General features: G+C 41.5%; 1 protein-coding gene across 1 annotated transcript; it reads right to left on the reverse strand.

The window, feature by feature from the left end:
• Positions 1-592: 592 nt before the first annotated feature.
• TAGLN3 (transgelin 3) lies at positions 593-16,694 on the reverse strand. The gene is made up of 5 exons (XM_006032496.3): positions 16,513-16,694; positions 15,976-16,157; positions 14,904-15,078; positions 7,261-7,363; positions 593-1,099 (listed from the first exon to the last, which is right to left on the reverse strand). The coding sequence occupies exons 2-5, from the start codon at positions 16,153-16,155 to the stop codon at positions 958-960; spliced, it is 600 nt and encodes a 199-aa protein (XP_006032558.1). The 5' UTR covers positions 16,156-16,157; positions 16,513-16,694; the 3' UTR covers positions 593-957.
• Positions 16,695-19,518: the final 2,824 nt, after the last annotated feature.

Raw genomic sequence — 19,518 nt, forward strand, 5'->3', positions numbered from 1 at the left:
TAGGCTACCAGGCAAATTTACAAATGCATATAGATTACCAAGTCAAACTAAAGGCAGTTTAATTGGAATGCAAGTGTTCAGGTCACTTCTTATTTCTCTCCTCATATTTTAAACGCATTTTGTATTTCCAGATTCTGATCAATAGAAGTACCCAAAAATCTCAACAAAGCCTGATTTCATCACACTAGTAACCCAGGTTTGTAAAAGCTCAGGAAGTTTTGATTCTTCTTTAAACCCAGAGGTCCTTTGAACTTGGTGATGTTTACTTAAATCAAATCCAAATTTTGAACTAGCTCTCATCAGGTCTGAGATGCTAACACTGACATGTCTAACATAAGTCAGATTCAGAGAATATTTTTTTTTTCTGCTAGAAAAACATTTAGGATTATGTCATTGTGCAAAAGCTATAATAAACAACTAACAACATGTTGATGATTATTACGCTAGGAAAACTGAGGTTTTGAAATGACATGGTTTTGCAGAGTATAACACCAAACTGATATTTAACAAGCCACCCTGTACTGGTAATTCTCGTGGGTTTTTCCCCCTTTAAAGAATCACTCTAAATGGAGTTTTTTTAATTTAGCTTTATTTTAACAATATCATAACTGAATAGAAGGACGAGGTTACTTGTTGAGAGCTAGAGCTTTGTAATACAGAAGGTAACAGTTTGCAAATAAATAAATACAGAAAAATAGTCTTTGCATAGTTTGGAAGTGAAAAGCAGATGGCAGCAGTGCGCAGTTTGAACTGGGACCCAACGACACACAGATCCACGTTCTTATCTGAGAAAAAGTTGCAGCTGCAAAAAAGAAAAAAAAAAATCTTAACGAGCACTAATTATTACAAAAAAAAAAAAAAAAAAAAAAAAATCAGGTTTGAGGCTGAAAGGGAACTAGCTAGGTTTTTCTAATCAGACCATGCTGCAGAATGCATGTTTTCTCTACAGAGATCCATTCATATGATCTGCCGTGGCATTCCATAGCCCGTCATGCCAGATTGTGATGCTCCTTTGTTGCTACCCATTTGAAGTCCTATTACGTTCTGTCCCTGACGGAGCTGCTCTTCTGAAAATCCCCGCCGGTTCTGCTGCGCTTTCCTGTCCAGATGTAAAAGTAAAACACAATCACAGTCTGATCAAGCCCAGATAATCATAAAAGCCTGCGGGGCTCTGACCTGTGTTACAAATGTTCCCTCTGCACTGTCATACTTTATTTCACCATCCTGGCAGGAGGTGGACAATTCCAGCAATCTGATTATTTTTCTGCAGTTCGAAATGTGACAACCAAGTGCATGCAACCTTCACTGTGCCCAAAATGCAGAATCCCCAAGCCTTTTATCATTAAGACTCCAACAAAACTCTCACAAGTAAAATGTTTCAACTGTGATAGATGTGCACTCCTGATGAGGCTAATCTGTATAAGGCTACGGCTTTCATAAGCAACTAGAAAGTGTCCTGCTGCAAGGTAGGATCAACGATCTGATTTTTTTTTTTAGGTACCCCAACTTAGTATCAAGCTATAATAGGGGTGGAAACTGGGATTAACTCAATGGACTAAATGACAGAAGCAAGAATTGCCATTTTACTCAGAACGTAGAAATTATACTTATTTAGAGGAAAAGGGCAACTGTAACAGAGAAGTGACTTGCCCAGTGTCATCTAATGACTTAACAACTGTTACAAATCTGAAACCTTTAACTCTCCATCACCTGTTTACTACTCTGACAACTAGCCCATATCTTTGCCCTTGCAATAGTGCTGGTTCTTTGTCTCTTAATGAAATATAATGACAACTCTTGCCTCTCCTTTGATCCTGGCCCCAAACCTCTGGGGAATATTTCAATATTGTTCAAAGGTGCCTCTTTCTCCAGAAAAAGCTAAAAGGAGATTGTCATAGCTCCTGTCAGAAGCTTGACCTTTGGTGTGAACAACCCAGCTGGGAGTTATTTATTTATATATATAAATATAATATTATAAATATGAATATAATAATAATAATAATAATAACAACAACACTAACAACAACAATATATATTGTTGATGAACAAACAAAATAACATCTTGGATTTTTCATCTATGTACGTTTAGGGGGGCTGGGTGAAAACCATTAAGAACGTTAAAAGACTCAGAATTTTCTGTCTGCTTGGGAAGATATTTGTCAACATACAGCCAAAGAAGAGCACAAAAACCAGCAGAGCTGCAGCAGAACTTTTTCCACCAGGGAATGACACCTCCCCACTTCAATGTTCTCAGCAGGTGAGGTCACCTTGCAATGTTCCTTCCTACTTTAACTTTTCACCACCCCCTTCCTCCCTGCTATCATATTTAAATCCTACATTCAGATGCTACAGGGATTAAAATTCATCTTTCTAGGCCTCTCCAAGGGCTTTATCCTTTAAGATGCTGAACTCTCTGGCTCCAGTCCAGTAAAGCATGTAAATGCTGTTTCACTGGATTAGGCTCAGAGTGCTTAACACATTGCAGTAAGGATCCCCAATTCCTCAGATAACCAGGTTGGCAAAAAAAGGTGGAAGGTATCTATGGCCTGCAGTTTTTCAAAGCAAGTGGGCAATTTTAATTCATTCAGATTTGTGAGGCGATGAGCTGCACCCTGGTTGATGACCAAGTAGCTCAGGTATGGAAAGCAGTACAACCACACCAACACGGTGCTTTGCTAGGGGTAAGTAGTCCTGCTTTCTGCTCTACAGCTAAAACAGCTGCACAACTTCAGTACCTGAGCATCTCATTCAGAGCTGGCTTGGGTATTTCTGCACTGTGATAGACTCAATCAACAACAGACAAAACACAGACTGGGAGGGTCTAAAATTATTGGAAAAGAAACAGCCATATTTTCCCTTTTGAAAAATTATTTTTAAGCACCCTAAAGCAAGTGATTCATCTAGAGCACTAGCTACAGAGGACTTTTCTTTACTATTTTTATAAGCAGATCCACTGCTTTATTCAGGCACAGTAAAATAATCCTCTCTTTATTTTAACGGAAACCTCAGAAACTAGTCCCACTTTCTTTTTCCCTATCATTTTAGGGTTAACTTGCTCCTTGGCTAAAAATAAGTTGAAGTCTAATTAAAGAGAGACAAAAATGTGATTGAAAAAAGAAACCCAAAGGAAATTCTGGGTTTGTTAATTCTGGATGAGTACACCTATAGTTGGCATTGTTCAACATTATCCTTGCTGTCATACACACTATAATGTGTCATGCTCTTTTTAGTCTCGCTGATAACAGGAGCTGCTACTGTTTTTCTATTCAGAGTAATAGGACAGAGCTTGAGTAAAAAATGAGGAATACAAGAGGGCCTGACTCTCTGTTTATTAAGGTTGGGTTCAAGTTTTTACGCCCAATTTTCTACTTTGTGGGCACATCTATACTTCGCTCTACGGCGACATAGCAACACGCTATGGTGACGTAGCAATCACATGGGTCTACACGTGATTGGCAGCTATGTTGCCATAGCAGCGCGCTCCTGCAGTATAGCATGCTGTTATGGCAATGTAGCGGTGAAATCTAACCATGGCTGTGCGCATGGCGCAGTAACCACCCATAGTACACCATGCTTTAGTACTTCCGAAGAGAAGTGCTAAAGCACGGCACCATAGCAACATTGCTGTACAGTGACATGTAGAGGCACTGGACTCTACTGCAATTGAGAGTAACATGCTACATTAGTAGCATTTTTTCAGCAGCATTAATGATTATAAAATTGCAAAGCAATGAAGAATTGGACCAAATGACTTCTAAGGAATTGCAGATTTATGTAAGTGAGAGGGAAATCAGGTCCTGAATCATGTCTAAGAAAGTGTTTACACAACGTTACACTGGTTTAGTTTAAACGAGGTTTTAAACTGGAGCATATCCCTAGACAGATATCCTTCAGTTTAATGCAGGATCCTTTCAATCTAGCTGAAGTCATGTAGAAATCAATCTAAGGATTACTGAGTGAAAGCTTTACTAAGCTTTTAAACCAAACAGCATTTCCATGCAGGACTTTATACTGTTCAAAAACCTTTGAGATTATTTTGGTCCCAGTGTCATGAGTTTAGTCTCTATAATAATGCTTGTAACAGTTTAAATTAAAATTAAAACAATAGTCTCTACACAGACCATCTTAAATCAATTCACTCATTGTCAGAGGGCCCACTCAGTGGTCTGTGCTCATTCACCTAAAAATCAAGCCCCACCACCTAACGTTTAGTTAAATCAGTACATGTTTTAATACAGATAAGGCCTTAAATAGTCTTCTGCTTTTGCTGACCCTCATGGAGATATTAAGCTAAAGCAAGAAATATTAAGAAAAAGTCCCCATTGCCCATTTCATTTATACAACAAATCACTTAAGTGGAAAAGGCCTCCTTATGATCATATGACCACAGCATTTAGGGGAAATAACAGCAAAAAGATTACTTTTATCATCATTTTCCCCTCAGATTGCCTGCCTGAAGCTTCTGGATCGCTGTCCCCGATTCGATTTGGCTGAATCCGAATCTGAGGATTTGATGCTGATTCAGAGAATCAGTGATTTGGACACAGACAGCTTTAAATGTTTTTTCTACACACCTTGAGGTACCAGCGTGGCTTATGAACGCTGTGATGCTGGAGCAGACGGAGCATCCCACATAAGTGTGGGGAGCCCTCCACGTGCTCAGCGGCAAACCCAGTAGTGGTCTGGAATTACTTCTGGTCCACTTCCGGATCTGCTGCACCGCTTCCCGCACCCCACCCCGGCTTGGGAATCAGCCATGGGGGGACCCCCGGTGCCCCCCCCCCCCAGGAAGCACCAGTCGCTAAGCCGGTGGGGGGACGGGGAGGGGAACCCAGTGCACTCCCCAGCAGACCCAGAAGTGGAACAGAAGTGCTTCTGGTCCACTTACGGGTCTGCTGATGAGCACGCTGGGAACCCCCTGTGCTCCTGTAAGACACTCCATGCACCCCAGCATCGCAGTATTCACCAACTGCCTGCTACCTAGAGGTATATAGAAAAAACATTTAAAGCCGTGCCCGTGTCTGAATCTTTCCGAATCTCTTCAAATCAGTTTGGAGGGTTCCATTTCGATTCAGAGAGATTAAAGGGTCCTCTGATTTGATTCAGATTTGGAGATTCATCCACCAAATCAGACCAAACCGAATCAGGGACCAAAGCTTTGTACAGTCCTAGTTCCTTTCTCCTTACTAGACGGGTTGAGGGGAGTAGCTGAAGATACTCATTGGGCTAGTGTCAACAGTGGAGGGACCTGAATATCTCAAGTGTTGTTTCTGTCCCTTAAAAGAAGACAATGCCAGGAAAATGTTTGTGAACTTGTAAAAGCCAAGTCCTGCTTCCTCCTCTGTGGTCAGAGTGGGCCCTGCTTCTGGTGATATGGCCATGCTACAAGGACAGGCTTTGAGAGCCCTGTGTTGAATGTATGCTCAGTAGAGAAGACAGCCAGCTTTAATTTGGATAATGATATATATAAACTAAAGGAGACGGATGTAACTAGGAGCCAACTCTAACATACACCAGCCAACTGTTCCTGATCAACTACTCGCAGCCAGTTCTTGCCAACCAACATGGGTACTTTGAAACAAGCCTCTTAAAGGACCAATATTCATGCAAGCCCCTCTAAATATAGCATATAACATCTGACAAAGTAGGTTGATGCTTGTGAAAGCTCAGGCTTTTCTGAACCAGTTAGGTGCCACCTTGTCCTACCTTCTTCTTGAATACACAAATCACCGCCCTCTGGAAGGTTTCTTCAAAACTCCTCTCCTGTCCCCATACACAGCCCTACAACAGAATTATTTGAGTGGGCTGCCTGGGAGAGGATCAGGAATTAGGGGCACAGATCCAGCAGTTAGCATTAGCTTTGGCCATTATCAAGGGCTGCAAACAAGTGCCCACGGCATGACTTCAGGGCTGCTGTACAATTTGGGGAAGGATTCCTTCACTCCATCTACTCAGATGTACTGTGTACCATTCCAGGCAGCTGAGTCATGGTGAGTGGGCATTAAGTGTTTGGTCCCAACAGGGAACACTAATCCATTTGGAACTGCTGAAGAGCTAATGGTGCCAGTTGTCTCTCTGATGCTGGCCTTCACCTTTCTACATGACATTCTTCCCTTAGCAAAAAACCTCTTGATTACAAGGTATCCAGGTTGTAGCCATATTGGTTTAGAGGGAAAAGGAATCAAAACCTGTAGCAGAGGTGATATCCTTTATTAGACCAACTAGATATTTGCAAAAGATTTTTTTTTTTTTTTGCAAACATCTAGTTGGTCTAATAAAGGATATCTGCTATGAGTTTGGATTCCTCTTGATTACACGGATATTTTGGAAATATTCCTCACTCCCAACTCATTTAATTTAATAGATTTCATAGACATCAGGGCTGGAAGGGACCTCGGAAGATCATCGAGTCCAGCCCCCCACCCAAAGGGCAGGAAGTCAGCTGGGGTCATAGGATCCCAGCAAGATAAGCATCCAGTTTCATCTTGAAGGTGTTCAATGAAGGCGCTTGAACCACCTCCGGTGGCAGGCTGTTCCAGACCTTGGGGGCTCGGACAGTAAAGAAATTCTTCCTTATGTCCAGCCTGAAACGATCTTGAAGTAGTTTGTGAACATTTGACCTCGTCATCCCTTGGGGCGCTCTGGTGAACAAACGTTCCCCCAGATACTGGTGGTCACCCCTGATAAACTTGTAGGTGGCCATCAGATCACCCCTGAGCCTGCGCTTTTTCAGGCTAAAGAGCCCCAGGGCTCTCAGCCTGTCATCGTAGGGTCTGTTTCCCTGACCTCTGATCATGCGCGTGGCTCTTCTCTGGACTCTCTCAAGCTTCTCCACATCCTTTTTGAATTGTGGAGCCCAAAACTGGACGCAGTACTCCAGCTGCGGCCTCACTAAGGCCGAGTACAGGGGGAGAATGACGTCCCACATAGCACTGCCGAGCCTATAAGGATGCTGCGGGTTTTTTTTCCCCAAGGTGGAGAACCTTGCATTTATCGGCGTTGAACACCATCAGATTCTCGTCCGCTCACTTGCTGAGCCTGTCCAGGTCAGCCTGGATCACCTGCCTGTCCTCTGGTGTGGATGCTTTGCCCCAAAGTTTGGTGTCATCGGCGAACTTGGCCAGTCCGCTTCTGACTCCAGTGTCCACATCATTAATGAAGATGTTGAACAGTATGGGTCCAAGGATGAATAAAACCCACTCTGTAATTAAAGGCAGACCCAGGGCAGTTATCTCTGCGAGGCTTTGCTGAGCACTTCACCTGTGAAACCAGGAAGGATCTCCTTTGTAACATTCATCATCCTTGGTGACAGCCAGGCTTCCTAAAGCCATTAAGGTTCTCTGTACTGCAGCCATGTCCTTCCCTAGAAAACAAGACAGTAAAATTAATTTAAAAAAATGTTTATTGTCCGTAGCTGAATTGCATGGCAGAAGTGCTGTTTTCCCGATGTCACTTGTGCACATTCATAGACCTTCCCACCTGACAATGAAATTAATTTCCTGAACTATCCTAGGAAGCAGATCAGTATTTTCATCCATTTACAGGCTTAGTTTGAGGGTCTAGCTGTAGCTGCAAGAGATGAGACAAGATCACTTCCTTACCTAAAGTAGACTCCCTCTGCCTTGACTCAGCTACCTCAACAGAAGGCACCTTTTGTCAGTTTGATTTTTGTTACTGAGGGAGAGAGACTGTAGCTAAATTGACAGAAAATGTCCTTCTGTGACTGCATGCTATATCTCCCCACTAGAAGGCTCTGCTGCCATCACTCTGCCAGCAAATGTATGGCCGCTGCAGCTTGTAGTGTAGACAAACCCTGACTTGCTGAAGGTCACAAAAGAAGTGGCTATTTGAAATTAGAATTCCAAAATGCCTAGCTCCAAGTCCTATCTTTATTTTTCCAGGTTTTCCATGCTGCCTGCTAAACTTCTATAAGATCACCTAGACGAACAACAAGTACATGTGGGGCACATCCCCATGGGCAGGAACATGCGTTCCCCAGGGACAACTAGCAGCAGCACATAGTTGTCCCTGAGGAACACTCCTGCACGTGAACTCTAGTGCAACAGCAAGTTGCCCCAGGTGGGGTAGGAGAAGCAGGAGCCAACACCTGGGACGGCCCCAACAGCCTTACTTAAGGTTCTAGGGCCCTCCTGGGGCTCCACCGGTGGTGATCCAGGCACACAGAGCCTGGCCAGCAGCTGGAACACGCCTCTGGCCAACTGGGCTGTGATTTTGGGTGGTGCATGCTGCCGCCACGTGTGCCACCCTGTTTTTTTTTTCCTGGAGCAGGCTTTTTTTACATTGGGATCTCCCAGTGTCAAAAAACCCCACAACGCTACAAATTAGCAGTGTGGTGAATGCCTGTATGTATGGTGCATGCAGGTTGCAGTGCTGCAGACAGGTCTGCGGTGCCACAAACTATGTGTGTGCTTGTGAGGATGTGCCTGTGATGTGCAGATTCAGCGTGCAAATTTCACTTGAAAAACAAAGTGCAGAGATATCACTGCAGGATACAAGCATTAGACATCACCTTCAACATGCAAAGCATTCCAAGAAATTAGTGACTGGACCATAGCAACACCATTCACAGAGCAAATGGGGGTTGGGAAGCACAGTTGGGATGAGCTGAAGAGTTTGCTTTCTGAATGAGAGGCAGGGAAATGGGCATGTGTGGGCAGTGGAGTTTTAAAGCTCTGGCCTATCATTTGGGAGGTCCGTTGTGCCTTCCTATTTGGTAGATTGTTTTGTCTTTTATTGTAAACTGCCCTGAACCTTTTCAGGGAAAATGGCATATAAATCTAATAAAAAACGAAATATTTAGGGCCTGGACAGTAGCTGAGAGACAGGTTTGCTAGTCTCCTGAGCAGAGGGTCCTGGGCTTGAGACCCCTCTCTGACTAGACTACATCAAGGGTCTGTCCGCCTCCAAGAAGGCTGTGGCTTTTCTTGCTTCAAGCAAAAGTTGGACTTGATTTCCTCCTGAGGCCCCTTCCAGCGCTACTTGTATATGAGTTTCTACAAAGTCCAAATAGAGCATAATCTAGTCCTTTAGGAGTTATAAGGCAGTTAATTCACACCAGCCCTTTCTTACACACCCATGCAATAACTCCCCAGTTCACTTAATTGGTTTCCTATATGGTAATACATTTGAACTCCTTGAATTCCATAACTATCATTTCATGTCATCTATACAATTGCTTTCATTCATCATCAATCTTCTTCTTCACTGTCTTTATTCATCTTCTCATCTTGCACTTCACATTAGTCACTATGTTATATTTATACTGTCTACCATGCTGCCCCCCATGTTTGGAACGACCTATTTCTTGTGTACTACCAGCCAGATTTCTAAGAGTTCAGGCATTATCCACACACTCAAATACAAGGCTGTTTCCCCCCCACCCCAATAGAGATCAGCATTTCAGTTGCCTGAAAGCTTTTCATTAAACCATTTTTCCAAACATAATACAAACAAACAAGCTAACAAAAATTTTCCTTGTTCTTAATTTTTTCCCAGTCCATCCCCCTTTCTCAAATAAAAGGAAGTAATAAAAGGACGAATATATTGGTTGCCCCTCCCTTTCCTTTCCCACCTTTACTTGTAGGGAATAAAGTAGGGAACAATGAAGTAAAAGAGCAAAGGAAAATTGTTTGGTTTTTGCATGCGGACTTAAAAAAAATCTCCATAAAATAAGATGAACAGCTTTCAACTGCACTTAACATTTCCCAGAAAATTCATAGCTTTTTTAATGCACCGAAGGTAAGCACTCAAAAATCTTGTCCTTTGCCATCTTTCTGCCCCTTCTCTTTGAACCAACTATAATATCCACTTTTTCTGTGGATCTGGACAGGCCAAATGTTTACATTGGCACATGAAGCATAACATTGGGTACAAGAAATATAACACTGGTATAAAAAAAATCAGCAGACAGATGATGAAAATCCCTAAACCAGCTTTATGTTTCCCAATCCAGTATAAATTTACCCCTGAAAGAATCAGTGAAAATTAAATGGGTTCGCATTTTATTTATCTATGTTTGTGCCATGGACAATCAGCGCCGCTAGCTGCTCCCCATGATGTGGTAGTGAGGTGCCTATTTTGTGCAATACCTAAGAAAGCTGCTGATCTGTTTTTAACTGGGGATATAATTTCCATTGGTCTAACAAACGGATGTAAACTACAATGAGTCATACGTGCATCTGTCCATGTCTTATTGCTTGTCCATCCCAGTTTCTCCCACACCTCCCCTTTCCTAAACTATTATTCTGGGCTTGATCCGGTCTTTCTTTGACTGTCTGTTCTTCAAAATGGGAAAAACAAGGGTTAATCTAAGTTTAAAATATGCATGATATTAAACACACGATGGTGTTAAACAGACAACAAAAAATACTTTACTCTCCAAAAACATTTCCAAATGAACTGTTGCAATCCAGATTGTGTGGATGGAAATCAAGCCTAAAGTGTTATATTTGGCATTTTTCTAACAAACTGCTGAGTAAATTAAGAGGCATGATTCACCCAACACCTGAAAGCACACAACTGTTTGCAATGCGCCCAACCACGAAGTGCAACACATCATGCATCTTCCAAGTGTCAACATAATGCCACGAACTAAAGTTTGCAGGCATCTTGTTGGTAGGGGGTTGTTTCCTTATAAATAATTGCCAGCTGGTGACCTCCTGTTCTTTACTGTATCCATTACAACAAGCTGCAGCAGCTTTGCTCTTTGCTTTCAGCAGGGCAGTTAGAGAGCCTGACATTTCATATATCCACACCCCTGCCCAGAGTACAGCTTGAGGTTGTGGCATTCTGGGCCCCATGCAGTAGCAGATGTACCATATGCTATAGCAGATGCAGTGTATAGTGTTGCCCCTCTGAGGCACCCCATGGAGCAAGGAGACAGAAGCTGGCTGTGATAAGGCAGGATGGGAAAAAGCATTTTAACTGAAAACAAAGATGACACGTTTAAATAGCAGGGATTGGTGGCCAAATGTCAGGATCAACCTGATTGAGCCATCTGTCTTCTTCCCCAACACATCTCACATCCAGCTCCAGCAGGCTGCCGCCAAAGCTCTGCTTTTGCTAGCTCTGGGGAAGTGGGAGAAGGCACAGAGGAGAGACAGACAGAGTGGAAAAGGATTGTCACATGATGAAACAAAGCAGCAGCCAAGTTTGGGCTCTGAACTGCCTCCCTGATAAATGGGAGAAGTCTGAAGAACACTGTAGGTCATGTGAATTCTGGTTGTGTGTGCAGACCTCTTGTGCTTAACCCCTTCTCTACAAAAGACACAGGGATTTTAAGAGAGACAACAGAGCAAAGGAAGACTACATCACAAATGGAGGTGGAGAAATTTCTTGTCAGTCAGCCAAATAGGATGATGATAATTGCCGTGATAAGCTTTACATTGGGAAAAGGAAAACTATAATACCAGTCATTTTGAACTTTATGCCCGTCTTCAAACCAACCTCTACTCACGACTTGGAGATTCAGAAAATGTTAGTTAATACTCTCTCTCTCTCTCTGAGACTCTAAACCATGCTAATCTACAACGAAACCTCATACAATTTTCTCTCCCCTCCCCCCCAACCTTTCTTGCAAAGACTGAAACATGGGGCACTCTAATTCTAGGCCCCTGCTGTCATTTTATCCAAACTCCAAACACCCGTGTGCTAGTAGATACTAGTACATATAGAACAGCATAGCTTGGCAGAAGAGCTGGGTTCAATCAGTTGTAGGGGGGATAATCTTGGGGCTGTCCATGTAAGAAGCGGCAGAAAGAAGTCCATTTTCTTTGAGGCAAAGCTATCCAAAAGGTGCCTCAGAGAGGAGTAGAACCTGGGAGATCAGTCCCAAAGAGAAAGGCTGCTCTGGGGGAGAGGACTTATTAGGTAGCATAGCTGCTTCCCTTCCAACAATGGATGCTGGAATTCATTCTTCCAGGGCTCTTTTCCCACAGCAGAGGACAACCTGGGAATTATTTAAGCTATAAAGATTTGCCAATACAAAGTTCATGCTCAACTCATCCCCATATCCACCTTAGCTGTCCTCTTACAGCATTTTAATTCACTCTTACCCAAACTGAAATGCCTCAGCATTGACATAGCAGTGGTACTAAAAGCCAGAGCTTGGTGACAGAATAAGCGGGGCATGAACCAAGACAGGATTAACAGTTGCTGCATCATCTCAGAATGGAGATGCTCTGGCTGTGGAAAGCTGGACAGCGCGGGAACAACAGTGTGAGGAACACGTGTGTGGCACCTTGTGTGAATGTTTGGCACCTCATTTACTGTCGGGCTTGCTAGGCTTGCTAAACAGAGCAATGAGGGAAAAGGAAACGATATGAGGGGAGATTCATTATCTTTATGAGCATTTCCCTCCATTTCTTTCTTTCTTTCATTTTTTTAAAGGAAGAACCAGGATTTGTAAGTTTATTTGCATGATGCTGAACTAGTCCAAGAATCAAAGGCTATGCCAAACAGTATCTAAAAGGGATTTCTGCTACCTCATGGTCACCCCCCCAGGAAGTGCAAGACTACTTAAAGTAGATTAGACAAAACCCTGGAAGAGGAAGTATAAGGTACAACCCTGCCATAATGCCCCAGTCTGCCCAGGTAAATGAGATCTAACCAGCATTTTCAGTGTGTGTGTCTAGAAGACACACCAACTGCTACAGCTTCCTGAGCCTGACGAAGGGTTTTTGAACCCGAAAGCTTGCTTAATAACTATTCTCCAACCATTTGGGTTGGTCTAATAAAAGATATCAAATTCACCCAAGGAACCTTGTCTGCCTGTGTCTAGAAGAGGTTCATGAATCATCAAGATTTTATTATGTAGGCAGATGCTCTCTTTCCTAAGCCATCCACCCTCATACTCAACTGTCTTTGTATAGCTGAGGAAGCCTGTTTCCTAGTTAACAACATTCTCAAGAAGATCCGTCTTCCTTTCCTCCATGCAACACCACAGCTATTACCAAATTGACTAAACTCTCCAATGGTCTCCTCTACCCATTGTTTTGTTTCTCTGCGTTTCACCCTTTTCATCCACCGTGTTACACTGCACCTTTCCAAATCATTTTAGTTAATTCCTGCTTTCAGTAAGCCTGAGTCCATTTCTGCTGAGTCCTTGCACAGTGCTCCAGTATCACTTTGCAGAGAAATACCCCAGAACACACAGGCTAAGGACAAAAATTACACATAAACCAGTATAAGTGATCAGAAACTAGTTGAAGTCTGTAATGCAACAGAAATTTAATGCACATAAACTGCTTTCAAAATGGTCAGAACCAGTTTAAGATAAACCTGGATGGATGTAGTATCAGATTTAACTGATTTAGGTTAAATTGGTTTATTAAACTTCTGTCCCAGATCCCCTCCAGATTCAAGTTAACTCACAGCCCCGCCAGCATCCCAGGATGCTTTGCACATCCCCAGCAAACCCCACCCCCCAACACACACAGGATGAGCAGGCTAGCCTTGGCCCAAGCTGTCTGCTACAGCTGAGCAGGAAAGCATGTTTTAGCACCTGTTGGCTTCTGGCCTGAGCGAGCCACTGCAGGCATGTGGCTGCATTTCCAAAATCAAGGGAATGACTGTTCACTTGCTTATCAGCTCAGTCTCTGCAGTTTAAACTAACCCACAAAGATTGAATCAATTCAGCCTCGGGCTTTTTGACAGTCTGTACTTAGTAATGTTGTGGGTATGTCTACACATGTAGTTACACGCATCTAAACTTAATGCACCTTTGTTTAAGGCATATTAAGGCAATTTAGGAATGTGTCTTCATGTAGACATGTTAATGTGTATTAAATTTAAGCTGGTATAGCTAAATTGCATTAGCCCACGTGTAGCCATGCTAATGCATATTAACGGGTGTGCATTAATTGATGCACACTGAGTTAATGTGCATTAAGAGTCTACACATGGGCTAAGAAGACTTGGCTATGCCAGCTTAAATTTGGTACTTACTTTAAGCAGATATCAAATTTAGGCAGGATTAGGCTAAAATCACCATTTTTAAGGCACATTAAAGGGCATACACATGTGGACATGTGCCCTTAACGTGCCTTAAAAATGGTGATTTTAGCCTAATCCTGTTTAAAAGGGTCACGTGTAGACAAGCTCTGCATGAAATAGAAAGTCTAGAATGGATGGACCACAAGACAAAAGGGCCGAGTCAGCAATATGAACAGCCTTTGCAAAAAGAAGCAAAGCTTCAAGACAAGTAATAGAAACCATTCCTGGTTCCTATGTGGAATGAAGCAAACACCTAGATTTGAGCTACTGCAAACTCATGAATGCATTCTGAATTTTGATCTGTATGTTTCCATAGTGATCTTTTCAAAGAGAAAAAGAGGGTGAGCTGACAACTATGGAAACCAAAGTCCCATCTTTTTCTGTGCTGATTTTTGCTTTTAAGTTGTTATGATGAATAAGAAAAAAGAAAATTCAAGTATATTTCCCTGTGAGTAGTGATTTTTTTCTTTTTTTCTTTTTTTTTAAAGGAATCAGTTTTGTAGCTACAGTTTGTGACTAATATTTACTTTGAAACCAACAATAAAAGCTTGTCACTAGAAAATAGAGCATACCCTGTTTACTATTAGTAGCAGTTTGCTGGGAAATAATTACTTAAGGGAACATTAGTTTTATTAGGTCTGAGGGTTTCTGTCAGAATAATGGCTTTGGATAGCACATTAGTCTGAAAAGATTCCATTTTGTCCTTGGGGTAATATAAATCCCTTAGAGGAGATAATGCACCACCAGAAGAACATGATAATGAGTAAAGCAAACAGAAGCAAAAAGATAATTACATTAGAGAATTATCCCTAGACAAAATGCAGAATACAATGAAGATCACAGCAGGGTACAGTGAAGACTACAATCTTAGGTCCAATATTATTTTTTACCTTCCCACAAATCCACTGTCTGGAAAATATCTGTTGTTCTAACTCCGTAGACTTCAGCAGCTTTTAAGAACTGAGATATCTGCTCCATCTGCTTGAAAGCCATTTTTGATTCGGAGATCTTTGGAATAGGCTCTTTTCCCTTTGGATGTAAACTGTTTATTAACTTGCACAACAACTAAGAGATAAAAATAGAAGCAGAATTTAAAACACAGTTAGTTCCAGATCAGTAAACCAGAAGGTAATTTCTGTGTGGGGGATTACACTGAGCAAGAGCTCTGACATGGGTAGAATCTCTTGGGGAAATCATTTCTTTAATTAAAAAAAAGAGAGAGAGAGAGAGACAGAAAACTACAATTGGCAATAATCTAAGTGCATAAAAATCCTATTAAAGCTTTCACTTAATGATACTGATAGCCTGACTAAACAAATCTTGGTCTGCATTTGTCAGAGGTTATGTAAGAACTGACAGCAGAAGAAGAAAAAAGCCCCAGGCCTGAGGTGAAACAAATTAAACAGAATCAATTGAAATACTGTTAAAGCCACTTTGGCAAAGATTCGCTAATTAGCCAAGTCTTACAGCACAATGCAAACAGCAGCATCTGTGTTTATTCACTAAACCAATGGAATACAACGTAAGAGTTTCAGAATTATTCCCAAAGGGAAGACAAATACGACATAATCTAATACACCAAGGTTTTTTCTTTCTGTATACATTATATATTATATGATATACTATATTTATATAATATACTTCAACGCTATATGTATTTTTTTAAAGTACCTGCTTCATTTAAAAAGCAAAACTGGTATAGCTGCATGAGAAATGATAGTGAAGGAATGAGTCATCTTGTATATGTTATATTCATATCCATCCCAACATGCTGGCAGAAAAAGAAACAATCTGAGATGGAAACATTTCCTGATCAGAAGGAAATCAGTATATTAGTTACTTGGCAATGAGCTCTAGCAAATTTAGCCAGATGAAAACAGAAAATTATGGGACATGTTAATGTACAATAATTCACTGAACGTGGAGTGAATGCAATATGTGAAATAAGATAACAACACTTACTGTTCCATCCATCAACCATTTTTGAAAATGTTGCCTTCCAGGAGGTGGCTGCTCTATCTTTTCTCCGCACTGTGTCATAATCCAGTTCACCAGCCTGGTCTCTAATTCTGGGTCATATTTCTGTTCAATCTTTTCTTGCACTTCTCGGCTTAAGCCATAGCTGGGTCCTCTGTTAGCCATCTCTGAAGCAAAAACACAGATCATTAATTTAGAAGGTTCTCATCATGCAGATGGAAAGCAGCATAAAAGAATGAAAGAGGAAAGAGTTCAGCATATATGTTACACAGATGAACTGCCAAAATCCAAAACAAAAGCAAGTAGGGGGGAGAAAGGGTATGGGTGGGTGTAGATGTGTGATAGTTGGGGGTGGGGAAAGTAATTCTCTTATAAAAAAAACAGAACAGAAGCAAAAATCAAATTACAATTTAAAACAAAGTTGCAAATGAAGCTTCACCACAGGAACAAAGAGGTTATAGAACAGCTTCAGAGGATTGTTCTCTCTGTCAGTAAATCCCAAAGTCCTTTCAATTTGCCTACCTAATATCTGCTAATACAATGAAGGTTATACATCGAAGCTCAAGGGATCCTTTTTAAGATGCAATCGGTCCTTCTCAGCACCAGCGCAGGTCTAGCAATCCGGGGACCATCAAATTGAGAGCATCAATAAGTTTAAGAGGAGATGGAGGCTGATGCAACGCCCTGCTGCTGCTGCAGCAGCAGCAGCATGGTGATTTGAAGAATGCTGTATCGATTTGATTTTCCTTGCATATGAGGAGGGTCAAAGCAGGGGCGTTGCTAAGAGCCATTAATGAGGCCTGCCTACTCAGTCACAGCCAGGGAGTCCAGTTTATCTCTCTCACTCATCTGCAGTCAGCTTCCCTGCTCTGTGCTGTTCACTTTCCAGATTCAGTTTACTTGTGTGTGTTCATCCCATTCTATTCAGCCCCCTGCAGCATCAGAGCGCCATTTTAGCACTCTATAGAGTTAAAAGATTTACAGGAGAACTGAAGTCGGTATTCTTCCACTATCCCCATGTAATGAAAACAATAGATTTTTGAATGGCTGAAGAATCTTCTTTTTCCTGCTCTCTACCTTAAGTGCTAGCATCCTTGAAGGCTGCAGAGAGGACAGTGAGAGACTGTCAACTGGGGCATCATAAGGGTTGGCAGGGTAAAATTAAAGGAAGAGTAAGTGACTAGGCAAAAGAAAAAAAATAGAGGAAAAGCTTAACATATCTTCCTTGCCACATGATGTATTATCTTATCAAATAGTCTCCCATGGAAAGTGCTAGAAGCCCTTTCACTTGGGACATTAAAGACATGCTTGGACTAAGAACTAGCCGACATGACGTAGGAAGGGCCAAGTCTTCAGTTGGAGTGAGTCGGCACAGATCTGTTGATGTCTAAGATGCAATTCCAGTTTTTGCTCATTGATTTTACTCCCTTATTACAGCAGCAGGGGATAGACTTGATAACCCAAGATGTTTTTCTTCTAACTTGCAGTTTTAGGATTTGTAAAGAAAACCCCTTTTACAGCTGTTCTAGTCACACAGGCTGCATTAAACAGCGTTTGTCCTTGCTCTAAATTTGTCCTGAGCTAAAACGGTTTCTTCCGGACGCACGAATCACGTCACCTCTGTATACAAGGAGCCTGATGAGGCCTGATGCAAATTCAAAATCAAGTCTTTTCCAATTAAAATTTCTCCATGATTGTTTTTCCTTTTTACAACTTGTCTCCCACTATCTTCTCACCCATTTTGATCACATTTGGAAGATCTCAGATTTATATTACCCAAGATGCCCTGAGGCCTAAGCAGACTCAGGAGATGAAAAATTTAATAGAGTACCTCATTCATTCTTCTCTGCTACAAGCATTTAATTTAGTGCTTTCCATTTCATGCACTGGTAATTTTAAAACCCCTGAAATATTTTCTTACATAATTCAGCTGTTCCATAGTGTGTTACATGACAAAGCTATTATTTAGGTCCTTTCGGTGCCATAGGGCACATTGTTATAGGCTCACTGAATGGAACCACTACAGAAAACAAGGACAAAGACATCAAACCAAGCTTTCAGAAGGTGAGAAATTTAAGTTGCATCAGTCACAGTGAGACCAGTACATGAATACGATTGTCTTTCCACACAAACTAATGGTTAAGAGCCACAGCATGCACTATTCAGCCTACTGCCACATGGAGTAGAGGGAACTTGGGGTTTGCGCTTACAGCTCCATCTTAGCATTCTTCCAGTAAAGGGTGGTTACGTGTTGTACATCTTTCCATGGAAGTAGCAGAGGAGTCAGGACCCACTCTGGGTGGGATATAAAGAAACTGTCCAGCTTCACAGCTGTTCTCAGGTCTATTCACAAAAGGATGCCCTTCCATCCCATCACATCTAGGCCCATCAACTGCCTGTGGAACCAGCTCTCAAGGGAATGTTCTACCCAGAGGGAGCTATGTAAAGTTCTGGACCATTTTTAACAAGTCATAGAAAAGAAGAGAAGTTTCCAAAAATGGGAAGAAAACTAGTGCCGTGTCAAATTTTAAAAAAGCTAAATGGGAAGATGTGAGTTAATACAGATTTATCACTCTGACAATCAGTCCTAGAGCAAAAAAAAAAAAAAAAAATAGGCCAGCAGTTATGGAATTGGAGAATTACAAGAAAGTAATTTGGTATTTATTAATCAACATGATTTGAAGCAGCTAGATTGTGTCAAAACAAACCACATCATTTTTATGAGATGTCTATAAGACAGTTAGCTTGGGGTGGCACGACAGAGTGAGAAATTAAATGGTTTAAATGTGGGTTAACTGATAGGTCTTGAAATACAATATAAATGAAGACTCATCATTGACCAGATACATTTTAATTGGGTCCCACAAGGTTCAATTCTAGGCCCTGTTATATTTAACATTTTATCAGTGACCAGGATGCAAATAAAATCACTTGCCCTAATATCTGCATGTCATTTATACAAATGACAATGAAGAAAAAATGAAGAAGCAAACTCTTTATCCACAACCTACAGAAATTCTTTAATAGGCCAAACAGGGGCAAACAATAGATTTGACAATATGGCGCAATAGAAAATTGCAACAGAAGTAGAAGATTGCAACTGATCAAGGGCTCTGCTCTGGGAAATGATGTTTCTGAAAGAATTCAGAAAGCCATAGAGGACAATCAGCTTTGCATGAGTTCTTAGTACAGCCCTGCAGCTGAGAGGGCTAGCACAATCTTTAGACACATAACAAGGGGATGAGAAGCAAATTTTATGGCCTGCCTTGTGCTATAGATTAAATAGGTAATCACACTGTTCCCTTTTGGCCTTCAAATCTATTAAAATGAGATATAAATGCTGGGAAAAAAAAGAATTAACTTACCCGTGGTGCTTATTTAGATATGGAGTACCTGGATCATACTCGGTATCTGTAGAGAAGGAGGATGAGAGAACATCGATGCCCTCAATGACACAAATATACAATCCTAACACCTATTCAGATTCAACACTTTCTTCCTGCATCAGTTGCTGTTACACCACTGGAC

Source organism: Alligator sinensis, unplaced genomic scaffold (genome assembly GCF_000455745.1).
Source record: "Alligator sinensis unplaced genomic scaffold, ASM45574v1 scaffold359_1, whole genome shotgun sequence".
NCBI lineage: Eukaryota > Metazoa > Chordata > Crocodylia > Alligatoridae > Alligator > Alligator sinensis.

Excerpts from the sequence above, each read along its gene's own strand:
- TAGLN3 (XM_006032496.3), bottom strand. The coding sequence starts at position 16,155 with ATGGCTAACAGAGGACCCAGCTATGGCTTAAGCCGAGAAGTGCAAGAA. Across the intron at positions 15,079-15,975 it reads AATGGTTGATGGATGGAACA|TTGTTGTGCAAGTTAATAAA; the intron begins GTAAGTGTTGTT and ends TTTATCTCTTAG. Across the intron at positions 7,364-14,903 it reads GACAGTGGATTTGTGGGAAG|GGAAGGACATGGCTGCAGTA; the intron begins GTAAAAAATAAT and ends CTTGTTTTCTAG.